At 42.3% G+C, this 19,801-nt stretch overlaps 2 protein-coding genes across 3 annotated transcripts; both read right to left on the bottom strand.

The window, feature by feature from the left end:
* Positions 1-299: 299 nt before the first annotated feature.
* Positions 300-7,939, bottom strand: LOC109902456 (E3 ubiquitin-protein ligase MARCH2). 2 transcript variants are annotated; one of them, XM_020498813.2, is made up of 6 exons: positions 7,449-7,939; positions 5,790-6,042; positions 5,314-5,509; positions 4,505-4,714; positions 3,494-3,660; positions 300-3,067 (listed from the first exon to the last, which is right to left on the bottom strand). In XM_020498813.2, exons 2-5 carry the CDS (start codon positions 5,963-5,965, stop codon positions 3,502-3,504), a joined length of 741 nt encoding a protein of 246 aa, XP_020354402.1. In that variant the 5' UTR covers positions 5,966-6,042; positions 7,449-7,939; the 3' UTR covers positions 300-3,067; positions 3,494-3,501. The 2 variants fall into 2 exon arrangements, with proteins under 2 accessions (XP_020354402.1, XP_020354401.1); XM_020498812.2 differs by having other exon boundaries at positions 300-3,660; positions 7,449-7,936.
* A 526-nt stretch (positions 7,940-8,465) lies between these two features.
* LOC109902458 (ras-related protein Rab-11B-like) lies at positions 8,466-19,709 on the bottom strand. Its single transcript, XM_020498817.2, has 5 exons — positions 19,575-19,709; positions 10,942-11,137; positions 10,574-10,767; positions 10,384-10,464; positions 8,466-10,251 (listed from the first exon to the last, which is right to left on the bottom strand). The coding sequence occupies exons 1-5, from the start codon at positions 19,612-19,614 to the stop codon at positions 10,109-10,111; spliced, it is 654 nt and encodes a 217-aa protein (XP_020354406.1). The 5' UTR covers positions 19,615-19,709; the 3' UTR covers positions 8,466-10,108.
* Between the last annotated feature and the right edge of the window lie 92 nt (positions 19,710-19,801).

Here is a 19,801-nt window from a genome sequence, read left to right as displayed (position 1 = left end):
TGAACTGAGAGTGACTGGAAACCAGAGCACTGTATACCAAACAAATTATACATGTTCCATGTGAACAAAAAGTGCAAAACCCCTATCAAGAGTAATGTGACCTAGGATAGTCCACACAATATTTGCATGAATGTGATCAAGGAAGATGACAGTTCAACCGACATTTTGCAAACAATTCCATTTTGGACTGAATGTGTTAACTGATGCAGATAACCGTAAAGTCGGAAATAACATCAAATAAGAGGCCTGTGTAGTACATGCAAGTGTCCACATCATTAAGAAGACAAAGGAGTCATTGATGTTTATCCATTCTGTTGCTTCATTTTTAAATTTGCTTTGCACACTTTTCTTGGCTGATTACAAGCACCAACATATATTGGTGAAGACATCTTTCTTTTTTACATTGCACAACATAAACATGTTTTGAAATACTATAGTGTAATAAGATTGATACAAATCCTGTGCTTAATGAATAATTGAAACAAAATTACAAATGATACACATGAATATATTAAAAACTGTGGTAAAATGAACACGAGATTAAAACATTAACAAAAACAAGTCTACAAAGCTGGTATGTTGCTCCTTTTACATACGAGCATGACAATGCCCTGGACCCTTGGTTTCATCATCAAATCAAAATCAGAGGAGCAATATCCAAACACCAGAAACTGGGAAAATTGTACAATATCAGTAACACTTTTAAATCCCTTTCAAAGTCTGTATTGGGAGATGATATAAACAACCACACTGTATTCATTTCCATTATAGTTTTGTGAAAGTGCCGTTTGATATACTGGTATAAAACACAAGAATCAATGCTTCTTTGGAGAGAAGGTACTGTTTGAATTAGCGGTTATAACACTGGAGTTTAATGTCTCTGAGCATATTGTAGGCAACTCAAGACTCGCATAGAAAAATCCAACATCCTATCGTGACCTTCTCAGCCTGCACAAGTGAGCGAACTGCTATGATCCTTCACATGCACTTACGTCTACATTATATTTCTGATTTCATTACGTATTGTTAAGGTTATAGGTAAGAATTGCATTGTAAAGTGATCAAATTGCACACTTGCTGTAACTACACCCTACATTGCAAAGTCTCCATTGCTCCCAACACGTCAGCTGGAGGCGAACTCACCAATCAGAGACAGCATGTGACACGGGCAGTGGCCCATCGCTGACGACACAGATAAGAACTCTCTCCACCCCGAAAGATCCTCAACACGGTTCCACCCCACCACACACACGCAGGAAAATAACCTCATACTAAGCGCTAGTATTACTATTGCACAACGTTATCTACCCTTTAACACCAGATGAGGATTCCTTCAGAGTGACAATCGCCACTTCACAACAACAAAAACATTTCTATTTTCAGAATGCGTCTCCCAACAGAACACTACACGGAACTGAACTGGGCTGACTAGTGTCCGTCTATGTTGAGGATGACTTCCTACTTTGTTTACTGTAGATCACCATTCCCCCCCCAAGTTGAATCTGATTTTCAGAATGCCACTCCCACAACCAGGGTTCTTACACCTGCATAAATAAACCTTTCCAGTGCATAGCTGTATCACCGCAAAATCCTTCAGGTGATCAACCCTCAGGTACCGGAAGAGTTGAACCTGCCCCTACAGATGAGCAATAGATAGGAGCATGATTGCTATGAAGGGGTTGAAACAAATCCAACTATCATAGAAAATACAAAAGAGTGACAGATCTAGGCCTAGGTTTTTGGCTTCTGTGCACCATAACGTGAGCTTCCCCTACTGAGGAGGATATTTGCATTAATCCTCCTCTCTTTAGGCCTGTTAACAGCTTTTAAGATTCAGGGTCAATACTTGTATGGTCAACCAAGGACACTATGATTAACAATACATACAAATACATATAGAAATATGTGGAAATGAAGCTTTGCTAAGACAGAGGGACGCCTGAAAGGACCATACAGTGTACAGGGAAGAAATCAAATGCACAAAACCCACACAAAGACCTATGCTGTTTCTGCACATCTCTCTCTCATCCAGAGGTCACCTCATATGTTTTAATGCTGTGGTAGATGGAGAACAACAAAACCCATAACAGTCTAGAACCAGACACTGGGTTCTACTGTCAAGGTACAGTCTGTAGGTACGTCTGAGTGTAAGGCGTCAGAGTCTGGTCAACTGCATATCGGAGGGAATACAATTTCCACAAAACCCGAAGTAACATCAACCAACCAATCTACGCTCTTTCTGGATGCGATTACTAGCTATTGTTAAGTGACTACACAAAAAGAAAAAACACCAATACAAAAAAAACACAAACTAAAAGCTTTTCATTGGAATCTCGTCATAGGAGAGCAATGTACTGTTGATTTCCTGGAAGTCTGACCTTGACCATGCGATACTGGAAAGGTAAGCCTTACTTTCCCTCAACCACAAAAAGTTTGAGCTTCATGTTTGTGGAATACACATTTCCATAAAGGCTTTTCATCATCAGTGGCATCTAGACCTACTGTACATAGATCAGCTCACTCTATTTGCACAGTTTTTTCAAATAAGTGCTGATAGTATGAGACCTCTATACTCCCAGGGAGGAAACCTTGACCAACATACAAACTAGCAACACTAAATCAAAGGAAGCTCGACCAACCGATCTTTCAATCCCCCAATGTAAAAAACAACAACAATACCACCCCCCCCCCACCCCAACAAAAAATAAAAAAATAAACAGTGCATCACATGCATGCAAAACTGTGCGTGTTGGGAGCAGTCTCCTCACATACTGCGAGAACAACCGCATCCACGGTGTTTTATTGCACAATCTCCATCTTCACGAACAACATTCCTGCTCACACCAAGGGGAAAACAGATGGGAGGTAAATTGAAGGGAGTCAACTGAATTGCGTATTAAAATGGTATGAGCGTATATAATCCCCCAGTGTAATAGCCTATGGCTGGTGAACCGGAGTCAAAACTTCTCACTTCTGCACTCAGTGGTTAGGGAATCAACTGCTGGATGAATCGCTTTAGATCAGCATCAACGATCCATGCCTCACTTTTATAGTCGGATGTGGAGAACTGAAAATAAAGAGAGTAAATGTTCACTTAAACGCTAGGGTTTGGTTTTAAAGCTTCAGCAGCCATCTCCACTGAGTCCAATCCTTTCTCATCTTCTTGCAGGGCCCAGTGGAATACCCTCCAATCAACTGCCCATTTCCAAACCTTCACAAAACACTATACTGCACGGTACTCAATGACCTCGATCATACTGCTTTCATTACCTGATCAATAAAAAAAAACACCAGTAGAGGCTATAACACGACTAAGTTAAAAAGAGAGGTGTAAAATGAAATGCTGATGATGATACAGGTAGATAAAAAAGGATTTAAACAGAAAAATAAAAAAATCTGCATCCACAAGTGCTTGGGCTCTGGTTGGAGACTTGTTTTTTTTTGCCACAAACCTCCAGCACACGAAGAAGACCCCCAACATCAATTTTCCCACCTTTGACCTCATACTATGGTCTCGTCAGCTGTCTTTTTCAGCAGCTTCGTGGAGAGCAAGGAATGCTGGCTAGAATGCCCACCCTTCGCGTCTGGAAGGAGCAGGCGTACTTTCTGGTTGGTTCGTCTCCACTCAGAGTAGAGCTGACAGTGGTAGCGGAATGATACCTGCAGGGGAGAAGGGTGTTGAGGAGGAGAGAAGGGTGTTGAGGAGGAGAGAAGGGTGTTGAGGAGGAGAGAAGGGTGTTGAGGAGGAGAGAAGGGTGTTGAGGAGGAGAGAAGGGGGTTGAGGAGGAGAGAAGGGGGTTGAGGAGAAGAGAAGGGGGTTGAGGAGAAGAGAAGGGGGTTGAGGAGGAGAGAAGGGGGTTGAGGAGAAGAGAAGGGGGTTGAGGAGGAGAGAAGGGGGTTGAGGAGGAGAGAAGGGGGTTGAGGAGAAGAGAAGGGTGTTGAGGAGAAGAGAAGGGTGTTGAGGAGAAGAGAAGGGTGTTGAGGAGAAGAGAAGGGTGTTGAGGAGAAGAGAAGGGTGTTGAGGAGAAGAGAAGGGTGTTGAGGAGGAGAGAAGGGGGTTGAAGAGAAGGGGGTTGAGGAGGAGAGAAGGGGGTTGAGGAGGAGAGAAGGGGGTTGAGGAGGAGAGAAGGGGGTTGAGGAGGAGAGAAGGGGGTTGAGGAGGAGAGAATATTGATGCTCCTCCAAAGCTAAAAACAAACAAACTGGCACGCTAAAGGTTTGAGAACTGCTTCCCAAGCACATTCATGAGTTGAAACATTACAACTGGTAAATACAAAACAGACTCGATCAAAGTCCATTTCTGTCTTGTAAAGCAAAGTCTTTTAAGAAGCAACAGGCATGACAAAAGACTCATAAAAACAAATCATTCCGCATCAAATTTAAGTGGGACTGTCTTGGACGTGATTAGTCAAAGACAGGCTACTAGTTTCCCAACCATGATATAGCATGCTGAGACGTTGATCTAAGGTCAGTTCTAGCTGGTTCTAGATGTGGGCCTACTTACCAGAGTCCAGAGGACGTAAATGGTGAAGAGGGCGATGGTGAGGGCGATGAGGCCCACGGCCTCCAGTCTGCTGTTGAAGTGCAGGTGGTCCTGAGCTCCCCTCAGACACAGCCAGCCAGAGATGGCTGCCAGGGGCGTGATGAACAGGAAGCACAGCATGTCACAGAACAACGTGCGCTTCTCGTTACGAGGGCCCGGGTCCCGCATCCACTGTGAAGACAGAAGAGAGGGGAGAGAAGAAAGAGAAAGAAATAAAGTGTACTGAGCATGCACTACAGGCCCAACATGGTCACTGGAGGACCCACGCTGCTTTTTCTTCTTCTTCAGGGTTTGGTTTATTGAGATACCCATTAGTAGATGAATGGCTAAACTTCCTGGGTTCAAACATCATTCATTACACAAACACTTAATGATACATTACAATAAATAAATATCAACAATCCCTAATCCCTCCCTAACTAGATTTCCGTTGACATATTCAGAATTTAATACGCATGAGTAATACACAACTAAGTCAAACTAAGCCAACATTGCTTCATGTTGTTGACCCATGAGCAAGGCCCAAAATTCTATATCAACACAGAAGTATTGCAGCTACAAGCACAATGTTTCCATTGAGTAATCTATGCCAGCAGAAAGAGACAAAGAAGAGTGAATCATGATCATGTGTTTTGACACAGCATAAGCAGAACCACACACACACTGCAGACAGAGGAATGCTGACAAAGGCAAAAGCAAGCAGCAGTCACACACACACACACACACACACACACACACACACACAAGCTAAAGGCATTGACCTTTGTTACCTCTGTGAGGGATCTGGGCTTCCGCTCAATTGTGAACTCTGTGTGGCACAGCTCACAGTAACTGGTGTTGGAGGAGGAGAGCCACTTCTCCAGGCAGCTCTTGTGCACTGTGCCCAGAGTCCCTGTGCAGTCGCAGGGGGACAGGAGGCCCTCGCTGTTGGCCCCCTCATGGCAGATCCGGCAGATTGGCCCATCGCTGGAGGAAACAGAAAGGTCCTGAACAGGATACTTAGACTGGGTTTACTTACTACAGCCTGCCGAATATTACTTGGGCTAACATAACATTTCAGGCTTAACAGCTAAGCAAATTCTCATAAATTCTGAGGCTAACTGTGAGACATCTTTCCGGACACATACTCCCAAACACTCTCACGAGTTCCAGATATGACTAGGATTACTACTATAACAGCCTGTTATAAAAGCCCTAAACATCTCATAAATGCTCAGCTTTGAAAGTGAGTTATCAGTCACAGTACCTCTGTGTGCTCACGGGTTTGATGACAGTGGAGTGCAGCCGTCCATCTTTAGCTGTGACCTGGGTGACATACTGTGATCTGCAGTTATCCGACTCATCCACGCTTTTGGACAGGGCAGCGTTGCCAGTGCAGTCACACAGAGAGCCCGGGAGGTGGCAACACTCCCCTGTCGTCATGGTTACACCGTCCAGGGGGTCAGGTGTCAAGGGACTGATGAGGAACAGATTCAGCTCAGAGCAGTTAGGCCCAACAGCTGGAGAGTGATGAGAAGGAGTTAGAACCTCATTCACTTCATACAATACACTTCTAGTACTAGTTACTTCACAGAGCCTATTATGAGACAAATAGTGAGATTTAAAATATAATTTTCTTTGACCAACATTATTAGAACACTGAGCTGTATGAGGCCTAAATGATGACAACATGAAAAAGTATCTTCAAATGTTTTCAAAACACTGAGAATTTATATTGTAGTAAATATTAGGGAATAAAATAATGATCTTCTTATCTGAACTGTAGGCCTATTTGCTCCCAAAATGCAGAGTCCAGTTGAGCTAATTTGGCAAAACACAACACAGCTACTTCTAAAATGCTATCTCTGTATGATCACAAGGGAGTGACGGCCTATCCCGGCCAAGCTGTCTCCTAGACATCCTCACCCAGATAAATGGCTACTCAGACACTGAATTCATATATCTGTCTGTATGGGATGTCAGCATCTTACAGCTTCTAGGAAATATACTGACACGACCAAATTATAACTTTAGAAAGATAACCATTTAAATTAAAACCTTTGATCAAAGCCAAAGCATTCTTATTTGACCCTCAAAACACAATATAGACACCATTATCTATTCAGATGTTTTTATTTAACCTTTATTTAACTAGGTGAGTCAGTTAAGAGAAATTCTTATTTTACAATGACGGCCTAACCCGGACAAACCCTCCCCTAACCTGGAGGACGCTGGGCCAATTGTGCGCCACCCTATGAGACTCCCGATGGTGATACAGCCCGGGATCGAACAAGGGTCTGTAGTGACGCCTCTAGCACAGAAATGCAGTGCCTTAGATCGCTGCGCACACTCCGGAGCCCTCAGATAGCAGAATATCAAAATATCAGTGGGTGGCTAGACATTCCCTGGTCTCTCCAAAATGACAGAGTATCATCAAGTCTACCAATCATTATGTGTTGTAACGTTAACGTTAGATATCAGGAAAACATATCATCTTGATTTGATGGTGATTAATCAATGTGGTTACCGCAAACAAACATAGTTAGAACGCTAGCTAGCTACATCATGCTTGAAGTGTCGAATCCCGACGAGAACACACACACACACGCAAATACAGACACAAAAACCCGACCGAAGGACACAGCTGGATAATTTGGTCAGCCAGCTGTGTTTAGCTCTAGCTACAGTAGCTAGTGCAGGAAAGAATATCAACCATACTGATTGCTACTTGACAATGAATTATGGCTTAATTGTGTTCACAGTATCGTTCATTTATTAAGCTAATGACTTCTGCTAGGAAAACGGTCTAGTGAGCCAGCTAACTTTATTTTAGCTAACTATAGTAGCTATTTGTTAGCCGCTAACTTAGCTACTGTAACGTTACTAGCTAGCCAGCCGACAGAGACCGTAGAAAAAAAATACTCACCGCGTTCCTTCTTTTTTCATTTTAACAGCTGATATGTGGGGTTGTCAATGTATAAAAACAGTCCTCTATAGAAACTATCAATGTTGAAAATGGCTTTATTTCCTTTCAGATATCTAGCTAGCTATGCCAGTTCTCGTCTAGCTGTCAGACAACAGTAGCACAGAGTTTCTAAACCCAGAGGCGCAACATCGCGAGACTACCGGGAACGCTTGCGAAACAGACCAAGCAGACACATGCTGGGGTTTGGGATTGGAGAAGTCAGTGAGTTTGTTCGACATTGCAAGCGAGAGCTGACTGACTGATCTACAAATCACTTTACATCAAAAATAACTACTCATTAATATTTGTAGATCAGCCAGTCAATCACAATTTACCCACAATGCATCATGGATTTGATGCTCTCGAACAAGGACAATATGTCCATGCGATCTGGGATCAGTGAGAGAAGTTCAAATGTATTCCTTAGTTCATTTTCTAGAAATCTAAAGGCACAACTTAGATTCGAGCCAATTTCTTAAAAGTTCTTGAACATGTTATTACTCCAATCTCGTGAAAGTGACAAACTGACACGTTTTCATTTTCGTCAAACACAACTTTATATTGAAGGAGTGCCTTTGATTTGACGGCATGCACATGCGCAGTTCGGCGCGAGACGGCGGTCAGACCCATTGACGTGGATCTGCGCATGCGCTTAGCTAGCCAAAGTCGCCATGACATCGACCTCAAGTATGATCCGGGATTTCTATTGGAGAAGCAGTTTATGCCTCACATCATTATTGGTCAGTGATCTTCATACTGTACGGTCTTTGACAGTAGCCTCCTTCACATACGGACGGCGTTTCCGATCAGCATAGCTAGTCATCTTTCTCGCCAACTCGATGTCCAAGTTATTTTTTTGTGTGTTGGCTGGCATTCAGCTCCGGATTGTTAGGATATAAACATTTTAAACATAGAAACCTGATAGAAATTCAATATCTCACCCATTTGAATGTGAAATAAAACAGATTAAGTTACAGGTATTTTTCCATATGGAAGAAAATCACCTTTATTTTGTATAATGTAAATTAACACCAGAAGCAAGCACACATTTCGTTTGTCAATGTATTTATCCACGTTTAATCGTTCACAAATTAAGCGATTTATATTTACATAGTGGATTGCACTTAAAATAAATGAAATATCTGATTAAGAAAATACGTTTTTTTTTCTGAAATAAAATCAACTATTCAGAACGACTGAAATTAATGACTAAAGGTAATCAGGCATAAAGTAAAAGAACAATTCTGACAATATATCAAAGTAGTTGCAATTCACTTAATATCTAATGAACACACTTCTGGTGAGCATGTACAGTAATTTGAAGTTACGTGTTGGAACTTATTCAACTAAGTCTACCATAACATTTCAGTGCACTCTACATTTTTCTGCATTCAATTCTTCAAAATGTGTAAATTGAAAGTTGCAATTGAGATATTGGTCCTACTGATATCAGTTATGTGAACATGTATTTCTGTATCACACATTCAATGTTATAACTTAACTACACCACTAGAAGTTCTGCAGGATATGTTTCAGCATTATAAGACTTGAGAGGAAAACTCTTGATGTTCAAAGAAAATGTCTGTCAACAAGTGACATTCATTTGGTTTATTTCCATTTCAATGCTACCTGATGAAAAGGCAAATTAACACGTGTTTATTGATTTAAAAGTTGGACCTGTGACAGAAAATTACATACAGGCAAATCTACTAGAAAGGAGAGACATAAGGCATTATAGCCAACCATACAAAAGCAACCTTCCTTTCTTAAAAATTCCACTGTCAACTACATTTTAGAGGCAAAATGGTTTGAGTAGAGTGAAGCAATGAAAACATCCTCCACCCTAGATATTGAGCGTTACACCCCCCCCCCCCCCCCCCCCCCAACCAAGTAAGCTAAGTGTTGTCATTTAAAAGATGTTAGTCCTTCGGAATTGGTTGTTGATTTTACATGGTGAGTTCCATTGAAATGATTGGCAGGACACAAGATCCATATTTACGTTTGCTTTCAACTGTAGTCGGACTACTGGATCAATTCATAGTATGATCTAATTACAGCGAGAACACAGTGGCTGCATCTAACAAGTGAAACAAAGTGCATGATACAATTGGAAAAAGTCAAATTTTGACAAAAGTGTCCCTGCAAGTTTACTATTTAGATTAGATTATTTTAGATTGAAAATGATCAGACACACTTTGGCATCTCTTTGAACCATAGGCGTAACAAAGCCCCCCACTTAATATCATCCCAAGTCAGTCACTACCCCAGGTCTCTGTTCTTGTTCCTTTCATGCCACACTCAGGACAGGGACTGAGGACAGCAGCAAGGCAACTAGATGCACAGGACAAACTGATCTCTCACCATTCCTTCTACAGGATTGGGTCACACGATCAGAGCCTGAATTCAAAATAGACAAAAATCCTATCACTTGGTAAAAGACATGAGCTTTGAGGTTAGAAAAGGATAGCATACAGACAAAAAAGGGAGAAAGGACTTATCTAGAAAGTCTGATTTTCTAGGAGACTTCTAAAACACATGGAGGAATAGAGACCGCAGCAGTTCAACAACCAGGACAAAAGAAAGATGAGTGAGGGGTGGGGGTTGGAAGGTGGTATTGCGGGTCACAGGCTTTGGCAGCACGGTAGTTTGTTTTTCTGCCCATCAGTGGTGGGGGGGACACTGATGTCCACTACATTGTTGCCTGGAGACTCGTCATGTGCTGATCTGTCAGCTATCTGCTTCTGTGATACGATTCGGTGGATTTCTGTGGAGAAAATACAAATAAATCAGTTACTCATTATTAAATATGCCATTCCATTCATGTGTAAGAAATCAAACAATTTGACTTGAAACTAACTAATGTAAATAGCCTTGTGTAGTGGCCCCTGTCCATTACCTGTGAGGATGTTCTTGAACGCCTCTTCTACATTAGTGGAGTCCAAAGCTGAGGTCTCAATAAATGATAGCGTATTCTTTTCTGAGGGAGAAAAAGAGAAAAGATTGAATTGAGACAAACAGGGGTGTCTTCTTAACCCTCTTTGTCCCCGGAGTGAGCGGTCATCTACTCCAGTGAGTTTGTAGTTTACCTGCGAAGGCGCGAGCCTCGTCCGTGGGCACTGCCCTGAGGTGGCGCAGGTCACTCTTGTTGCCCACCAGCATGATGACGATGTTGTTATCAGCATGATCCCTCAGCTCCTTCAGCCAGCGCTCCACGTTTTCATAGGTTAGATGCTTGGCAATGTCGTACACTAGGAGAGCCCCCACCGCCCCCCGGTAGTACCTGATTGGAACAGAGTAGGGAGGATAGGAGGTCATAGGTTGTGATACTCAGATAGAGAAAGATTTCACAGAATGGTTTCAGTACTATCAAAATATGCTAGTTCCATAAAGGGCAGGTTACAGCAAGACAAGCGTCCTTAATATTATTGAGCAGTGAGCTCCCTCCTCCACTCACGCTGAGGTGATGGCTCTGTAGCGCTCCTGTCCAGCTGTATCCCAGATCTGGGCCTTTATCATCTTGCCGTCCACCTGGATGCTGCGGGTGGCGAATTCCACACCGATGGTGCTTTTGCTCTCCAGGTTGAACTCATTCCGTGTGAAACGGGACAGTAGGTTACTCTTCCCCACACCAGAGTCTCCGATCAGCACCACTGGCAAAAGAATGATAAAATATTGGAACTGCAATGACAAGCTACTATGTCAGTGGAAACGATTGGGGTTGAGAGATGACTAGTACAGAGCTATATTTGTTCAATGATGACTAAATGGAAGCTCAAATCTACTGAGCATGTTTTTCCTGGTAGCTAGTCATTTAACCACTATCATGATAGATACAATCATAATGACTGGTGCAGATACTTAGAAGGGTCAAAATTTACAGAATGATTACCTGGGAGGAAAATGGGAGAGGGTCATGCTTTTTCAATTTCAGTCCAGGGGAGGGTCATGTAATTTGCAAAAGATTAAATTCCAATATTTCTCAATGTTTTGGAGTTAGTTGCTTTTTAGGATTATATAACTATATAAGATTATATAAGAAATGTCTCCTTTTCAGGACCCTGTCTTTCAAAGGTAATTAATAAAAATCCAAATCACTTCACAGATCTTCATTGTAAAGGGTTTAAACACCGTTTCCCATGCTTGTTCAATGAACCATAAACAATTAAATGAACATGCAACTGTGGAATGGTCATTAAGACACTAACAGCATACAGACGGTAGGCAATTAAGGTCACAGTTATGAAAACTTTTGACACTAAAGAGGCCTTTCTACTGACTCTGAAAAACACCATAAGAAAGAGACCCAGGGTCCCTGCTCATCTGCCTGAACGTGCCTTAGGCATGCTGCTAGGAGGCACACACTGCAGATGTGGCAGGGCAATAAATTGCAATGTCTGTACTGTGAGACACATACAGGGAGACTGGACGGACAGCTGATCGTCCTCGCAGTGGCAGACCACGTGTAACCCCACCTGCACAGGGTTGGTACATCCGAACATCACACCTGCGGGACAGGTACAGGATGGCAACAGTAACTGCCCCAGTTACACCAGGAACACACAATCCCTGCATCAGTGCGCAGACTGTCCACAATAGGCTGAGAGAAGCTGGATTGTGGGCTTGTAGGCCTGTTGTAAGGTAAGTCCTCAACAGACAATCACTGGCAACAACAATCACCTATGGGCACAAACCCACCGCCGCTGGACCAGACAGGACTGGCAAAAAGTGCTCTTCAATGACGAGTCGCGGTTTTGTCTCACCAGGGGTGATGGTTGGATTTGCGTTTATCGTTGAAGGAATGATCGTAACGCCGAGGCCTGTACTCTGGAGCGGGATCGATGTGGAGGGTCCGTCATGGTCTGGGGCGGTGTGTCACAGCATCATCGGACTGAGCTTGTTGTCATTGCAGGCAATCTCAACGTTGTGCGTTACAGGGAAGACATCCTCCTCCCTCATGTGGTACCCTTCCTGCAGGCTCATCCTGACATGACCCTCCAGCATGACAATGCTACCAGCCATACTGCTCATTCTGTGTGTAATTTCCTGCAAGACAGGAATGTCAATGTTCTGCCATGGCCAGAGGAGAGGAGCCCGGATCTTAATCTCATTGAACAAGTCTGGGACCTGTTGGATCGGAGGGTAAGGGCTAGGGCCATTCCCCCCGGAAATGTCCAGGAACTTGCAGGTGCCTTGGTGGAAGAGTGTGGTAAGATCTCACAGCAAGAACTGGCAAATATGGTGCAGTCCATGAGGAGGGTTGCTTATACTGCAGTACTTAATGCAGCTGGTGGCCACAACAGACGCTGACTTTAAATTTTGACCTCCCCTTTGTTCAGGGACACATTATTCAATTTCTGTTAGTAACATGTCTGTGGAACTTGTTCAGTTTACATCTCAGTTGTTGAATCTTATGTTCATACAACTTCTTAAGGTATAGGGGGCAGCATTTTCACTTTTGGATAAATAGCGTGCCCAATTTCAACTTCCTGCTACTCATGCCAAGAATATAAGATATGCATATCATTAGTAGATTTGGATAGAAAACACTGACGTCTATAAAACTGTTTGAATCATGTCTGTGAGTATAACAGAACTTATGTAGCGGGCAAAACCCTAAGGACTAACCGTCCAGATTTTTATTTATTTTTTAGGTCTCGGTCTGTTCAGTGAGTTCTCATTGGGAAACGATATTCCTTAGGCACTTGTTTGCAGTTCCTACCACTTCCACTGGATGTCACCAGTCTTTGGAATTCGGTTGAGGCTATTCCTTTGTGCAATGAAGAAGTACGGCCATCTAGGAACTGGGTAACACTGTTGAGAGTTGCGCAAGACTTGAAAAGTAGCGTTGGTTTGTTGTCTTCCTGTATTGAAAACAGATAGACCTGTCTTCAAATTGATCGATTTATTAACGTTTAAAAATACCTAAAGTTGTATTACAAAAGTAGTTTGAAATGTTTTGGCAAAGTTTACAGGAAACTTTTGAGATATTTTGTAGTGACGTTGCGCAAATTGGAAGCAGTTTTTTTTCTGGATCAAACGCGCCAAATAAATTGACATTTTGGATATATATGGACGGAATTCATTGAACAAAATTACGATTTGTGATGTTTATGGGACATATTGGAGTGCCAACAAAAGAAGCTCATCAAAGGTAAGGCATTTTTTATATTTTATTTCTGCGTTTTGTGTAGCGCCTGCAGGGTTGAAATATGCTACTCTTTTTGTTTACTGTTGTGCTACCATCAGATAATAGCTTCTTATGCTTTCGCCGAAAAGCCTTTTTAAAATCTGACATGTTGGCTGGATTCACAACGAGTGTAGCTTTAATTAGTATCTTACATGTGTGATTTAATGAAAGTTAGATTTTTTATATCATTTTATTTGAATTTGCTGCGCTGCATTTTCCCTGGCTTTTAGCCAAGTGGGACGCAAGAGTCCCCTATCCTAGAGAGGTTAAGTTTGCTGAAAATAAACAGTGGGAGGACATTTCTTTTTTTTGCTGAGAGATATACAGTTGAATTTGGAAGTTTAAATAGACTTAGGTTGGAGTCATTTAAACTCGTTTTTCAACCACTCTACACATTTCTTGTTAACAAACTATAGTTCTAGCAATTCGGTTAGGATTACTTTGTGCATGACAAGTAATTTTTCCAACAATTGTTTAGACAGATTATTTCAGTGTATCACAATTCCAGTGGGTCAGAAGTTTGCATACACTAAGTTGACTGTGCCTTCAAACAGCTTGGAAAATTCCAGAAAATGATGTCATGGCATTAGAAGCTTCTGATAAGCTAATTGACATAATTTGAGTCAATTGGAGGTGTACCTGTGGATGTATTTCAATGCCTACCTTCAAACTCAGTGCCTTTTTGCTTGACACCATGGGAAAATCAAAATAAATCATCCAAGACCTCAGAAAAAAATTGTAGACCTCCACAAGTCTGGTTCATCCTTGGGAGCAATTTCCAATAGTACGCAAGTATAAACACCATGGAACCACGCAGCCGCTCAGGTAGGAGACGCGAACCACGCAGCCGCTCAGGTAGGAGACGCGTTCTGTCTCCAAGAGAATGTGCAAATCAATCCCAGAACAGCAGCAAAGGACCTTGTGAAGATGCTGGAGGAAAAGTAACTATAGCCACAGTAAAATGAGTCCTATATCAACATAACCTGAAAGGCCGCTCAGCAAGGAAGAAGCCACTGCTCCAAAACCGCCATAAAGAAGCCAGACTACAGTTTGCAACTGCACATGGGGACAAACATCGTACTTTTTGGAGAAATGTCCTCTGGTCTGATGAAACAAAAATAGAACTGTTTGGCCATAATGACCACCATTACATTTGGAGGAAAAAGGGGGAGGCTTGCAACTGTGAAGCACAGGGGTGGCAGCATCATGTTGTGGGGGTGCTTTGCTGCAGGAGGGACTGGTGCACTTCACAAAATACATGGCATCATGAGGATGGAAAATTACGTGGATATATTGAAGCAACATCTCAAGACGTCAGTCAGGAAGTTAAAGCTTGGTCGCAAATGGGTCTTCCAAATGGACAATGACCCCAAGCATACTTCCAAAGTTGTGTCAAAATGGCTTAAGGACAACAAAGTCAAGGTATTGGAGTGGCCATCACAATGCCCTGACCTCAATCCTATAGAAAATGTGTGGGCAGAACTGAAAAAGCATGTGCAAGCAAGGAGGCCTACAAACCTGACTCAGTTACACCAGCTCTGTCAGGAGGAATGGGCCAAAGTTCACCCAACTTATTGTGGGAAGCTTGTGGAAGGCTACCCCAAACATTTGACCCAAGTTGAATCATTTAAAGGCAATGCTACCAAATACTAATGGAGTATATTTAAACTTCTGACCCACTAGGAATGTGATGAAAGAAATAACAGCTGAAATAAATCACGCTACTATTATGACATGTCATATTCTTAAAATAAAGTGGTGATCCAAACTGACCTAAGACAGTGAATTTTTACTAGGATTAAATGTCAGGAATGTGAAAAACTAAGTTTAAATGTATTTGGCTAAGGTGTATTCAACTGTACAATGAATAATTTATATTCTGAACTGGAATAAAGTGATGGTAAGAATGCTGTTCATTGATTATAGCTCAGCATGCAACACCATAGTACCCTCCAAGTTCATCATTAAGCTCGAGGCACTGCCAGGTCTGAACCCCGCCCTGTGCAACTGGGTCCTGGACTTCCTGACGGGCCGCCTCCCAGGTGGTGAAGGTAGGAAACAACACCGCTGATCCTCAACACTGGGGCCCCACAAGGGTGTGTGCTCAGTCCTCTCCTGTACTCTCTGTTCACCCATGAGTGGCCACACACGCCTCCAACTCAATCATCAAGTTTGCAGACGACACAACAGCAGTAGGCTTGATTACCAACAATGAGACAACCTACAGGGAGGAGGAAAATAACCTCTCACCCAATGTCAACAAAACAAAGGAGATGATCATGGACTTCAGGAAACAGCAGAGGGAGCACCCCCCTATCCACATCGACGGGACCGCAGTGGAGAAGGTGGAAGCTTCAAGTTCCTCGGCGTACACATCACTGAAACGGTCCACCCACACAGACAGTGTGGTGAAGAAGGCACAACACCACCTCTTCAACCTCAGGAGGCTGAATAAAATAACTAAAACCCTCAAACTTTTACAGATGCACAATTGACAGCATCACTGCCTGGTACAGCAACTGCACCGCCCGCAACCGCAGGGCTCTCCAGAGTGTAGTGCGGTCTGCCCAACGCATCACCGGGGGCAAACTACCTGCCCTCCAGGACACCTACAGCACTCGATGTCACAGGCAAAAAAAGATTATCAAGGACAACAACCATCCGAGCCACTGCCTGTTCACCCCGCTATCAGCCAGAAGGCGAGGTCAGTATAGGTGCATCAATGCTGGGTCCGAGAGAGTGAAAAACAGCTTTTATCTCAAGGCCATCCGACTGTTAAATAGCCATCACTAGCACATAGAGGCTGCTCCCTATATACATAGACTTGAAATCATTGGCCACTTTAATAAAAGGAACACTAGTCACTTTAATAATGTTTACATATTTTGCATTACTCATCTTAAGTCTTTGCCGCTCATTGCTCGTCCATATATTCTTAATTTCATTCCTTTACTTAGATTTGTGTTTATTGGGTATATGTTGTGAAACTGTTAGATATTACTGCACTGTGGGAGCTAGAAACAGGTATTTCGCTACACCCGCAATAACATCTGCTAAACACGTGTATGTGACCAATAACATTTGATTTGAAGCAAGATGCATTTTGAGGCAAACACTCATAGTTCTGGGTTGCTCATCTACAGCAGGAAGCGTTCTCCTGTCTGACTGAGAAAGCTGTAGATGTTCTGATCCGGATCACATTTTTACAGCAAGATGTACAATCGGCCTTTCATCTGTACTGTTATTTAGGGTTGCACTATCAAAAACTGAGCCTGTGTGTGTTCTGTTATACATCTGTGAGATGTGATCAGTCAGTTTTTTCTGGGTCAGAATGAAAATGATTTATTGTATTTTAACTGCAACAGTTCCAACCTAGACAGATATGAGAATGTTTCTATTGGGGAGAAATACACATGAATAGCTATTTATATGCGTATTTCATTTTATTGTAATTTGTCAATACTGCATTTGTTTTAGGCATAAGGGCAATGAAATGTACCAAAATGTACAAATAGTTTCATGTTTTCATAAGCTTGGGTCCCAGGAAAACACAGAATAAAAAATTAAAAACCTGCTGTAACGTAACAAAATGTGGAAAAAGTCAAGAGGTCTGAATACTTTCCAAATGCACTGTATATAAAGTGATCTATAAGAGCGCTTTGGTCCCTGATGCTTTATGCTAGAAACAAGCTGTAAAATACAGGGAAAGATGTGACTCCGATTTATATGGAAATATCATTGTGTCATTTCGTTGACATTGAGGCTGAGCTACAACCTTATATAGCTGAGGAGACAAAAAAAACAGACTTTGATTGGGAAGTAATCTAATTCTGTCACTATCAACTGATTAAGCTATTCACTTTCTGTACAATAGTAGATTCTTAAACCCAGACAGCTTTTAGGGAAACACTTGTGACCTTCTCTCATTGGGTTATGCCACGGAAGAACAGTAGCCAGCAGTTAAAGCTTAAATTTTTCTGAGTCGGTAGACCTATTGTCTGGGGTGAAAAGGTAGACATAACTTTTGAAAGTAACATGCTCAGATTCCTAATGATTTCTCAGATGTAATTATTTGCAAACAGGGACAGTTTCGTTGCAAACAAAACACAGATTTGGCATTGGAGAAATATGATAAGATTAACTAATAGGCCTCTCTGTCCATTCTTAGCCTGTAATTTCTGAAGTATTTAAGCAATAAGGCCCGAAGGGGTGTGGTATATGGCCAATATACCATGGCTAAGGGCTGTTCTTATCCGCGACGCAACACAGGAGTTCCTGGACACAGCCCTTAGCCTTGGTATATTGGCCATATATCACAAATCCTGAGGTGCCTTATTGCTTTATAAACTGGTTACCAAGGTAATTAGAGCCGTAAAAAGAAATGCTTTGTCATACCCGTGGTATACGGTCGGATATACCACGGTTGTCAGCCAATCAGGAGATGGTGGAGATGGAGATGATTGTGGATTACAGGAAAAGGAGGACAGGGTTGTAAATGGAGCAGGTCAAGTTCCTTGGTGTCCACATCACCAACAATCTAGAATGGTCCAAACATACCAAGATAGTCGTGAAGAGGGCACAACAAAGCCTATTCCCCCTCTGGGTCCTCAGATCCTCAAAAGGTTCTACAGCTGCAACATCGAGAGCATTACTGTTGCATTACTGCCTGGTACGGCAATTGCTCCGCCTCCGACAGCAAGGCTCTACAGAGGGTAGTACACATGGCCCAGTACATCACTGGGGCTAAGCTGCCTGCCATCCAGGACCTCTACACCAGGCGGTGTCAGAGGAAGGCCCTGAAAAGTGTCAAAGACCCCAGCCATAGACTGCTCTCTCCACCACTGCATGGCAAGCAGTACCGAAGTGCTGAGTCTAAGACAACAAGGCTTCAACAGTTTTTACCCCCATGAGATTCCCGAACAGGTAAACAAATGGCTACCCGGACTATTTGCAGTGTGGCACCCCCCCCCCCCCCCCTCTTTTACGCTGATGCTACTCTCCGTTTATCATTTATGTACAGTCACTACTATACATTCATTGTACATACTACCACAATTGGCCTGATCAACCACCATTAAAATTCCTGCGTTGCCATGTGATGCTTACCGGATGACGAACAGTTGCTAAAAGTGCATATCTAAAGCTCTGGCCTGTCCAAGAAGTGAGGGGTTAACATGTTCTCTGGAATCCACTTTATTTTAATTATTATTTTGGGTATAGGGGATGGTCACTTGTTTACATTAGCAAATTAATTTAAATTTACAAAAGGTCAGTTTTTCTTCATGTAACCCTTATTATAAATAAATGTTCACTCCCTTTGGGCAAAGTTACTTGTGAGAGAAAACATTTCATATCTTGGATACAGACGTTCAGTCATAATGGTTCTTCATATTTCAGACAAGTGGTGACCAAGCTATACTAACATCGTAGGTACCAATATACTACAGTCTGTTATGACTAGTCTAGCACATCGACAGTGGCTTTGGCTAACATAAAACCAAATATTAATATCTGTGCTCATACCAACTGATTGTCATACATTAGCAAACTAACGTTACATAGTTTGCTAGTTAACGTTAGCCGTTTGCTATCCACTCCAGTAGAATAAAGGAGAACTAGCTAAATCTTATAAACGTTTATAACTAATAGCTATTTTTCTCCACATTGTCTATATGTAGCTTACGTTAGCTAGCAAACTAAAATGGTGATGAGATGCTTATTAGGCCAGATAACCGCTTGTTAGCTAGCCTGCTAACAGGTTAGCAGGCTAGTTTGGCTAACGTTAGCTGGCTGAGCAGTAAATTAAGGCAGTGGAGACGTCATCATCTGCTTTGAACTTCAACTACTGAGAAAACAAGTAAATGGTCCCCTAACTACTAAACTTCTGGAGCTCCTCTTACCTTTGAATAGATAGTCGTATTCGTCGTCTCGGGTTCCCATTTTGACGATTCCCACTTTATGAAATTATTAGACTGCCAAGGAAAGTCTCCGGACTCATAAATGCAGTAAAATAGTCTCGGGAAGGAATACGCACGTGAGCTGAGGGACAACTGTTTTGACCAATTAGAGGTACATCTCTGTTAATTGATAGATACATTGACAAATAATACCCTTCACCATGTAATAT

This window comes from Oncorhynchus kisutch, linkage group LG13, assembly GCF_002021735.2.
Source record: "Oncorhynchus kisutch isolate 150728-3 linkage group LG13, Okis_V2, whole genome shotgun sequence".
Lineage (NCBI taxonomy): Eukaryota > Metazoa > Chordata > Actinopteri > Salmoniformes > Salmonidae > Oncorhynchus > Oncorhynchus kisutch.
This window is presented reverse-complemented; position numbering and strand designations above follow the sequence as displayed.

Coding starts and splice junctions, on each gene's coding strand:
- LOC109902456 (XM_020498813.2), bottom strand. CDS start 5,965: ATGACGACAGGGGAGTGTTGCCACCTCCCGGGCTCTCTGTGTGACTGC. Junction 4,715..5,313: donor AGCCCAGATCCCTCACAGAG/GTAACAAAGGTC, acceptor CTGTCTTCACAG/TGGATGCGGGACCCGGGCCC. Junction 3,661..4,504: donor TTTACGTCCTCTGGACTCTG/GTAAGTAGGCCC, acceptor TCTCCCCTGCAG/GTATCATTCCGCTACCACTG.
- LOC109902458 (XM_020498817.2), bottom strand. CDS start 19,614: ATGGGAACCCGAGACGACGAATACGACTATCTATTCAAAG. Junction 11,138..19,574: donor ATACGACTATCTATTCAAAG/GTAAGAGGAGCT, acceptor TTCTTTTGCCAG/TGGTGCTGATCGGAGACTCT. Junction 10,252..10,383: donor GTTCAAGAACATCCTCACAG/GTAATGGACAGG, acceptor TTTTCTCCACAG/AAATCCACCGAATCGTATCA.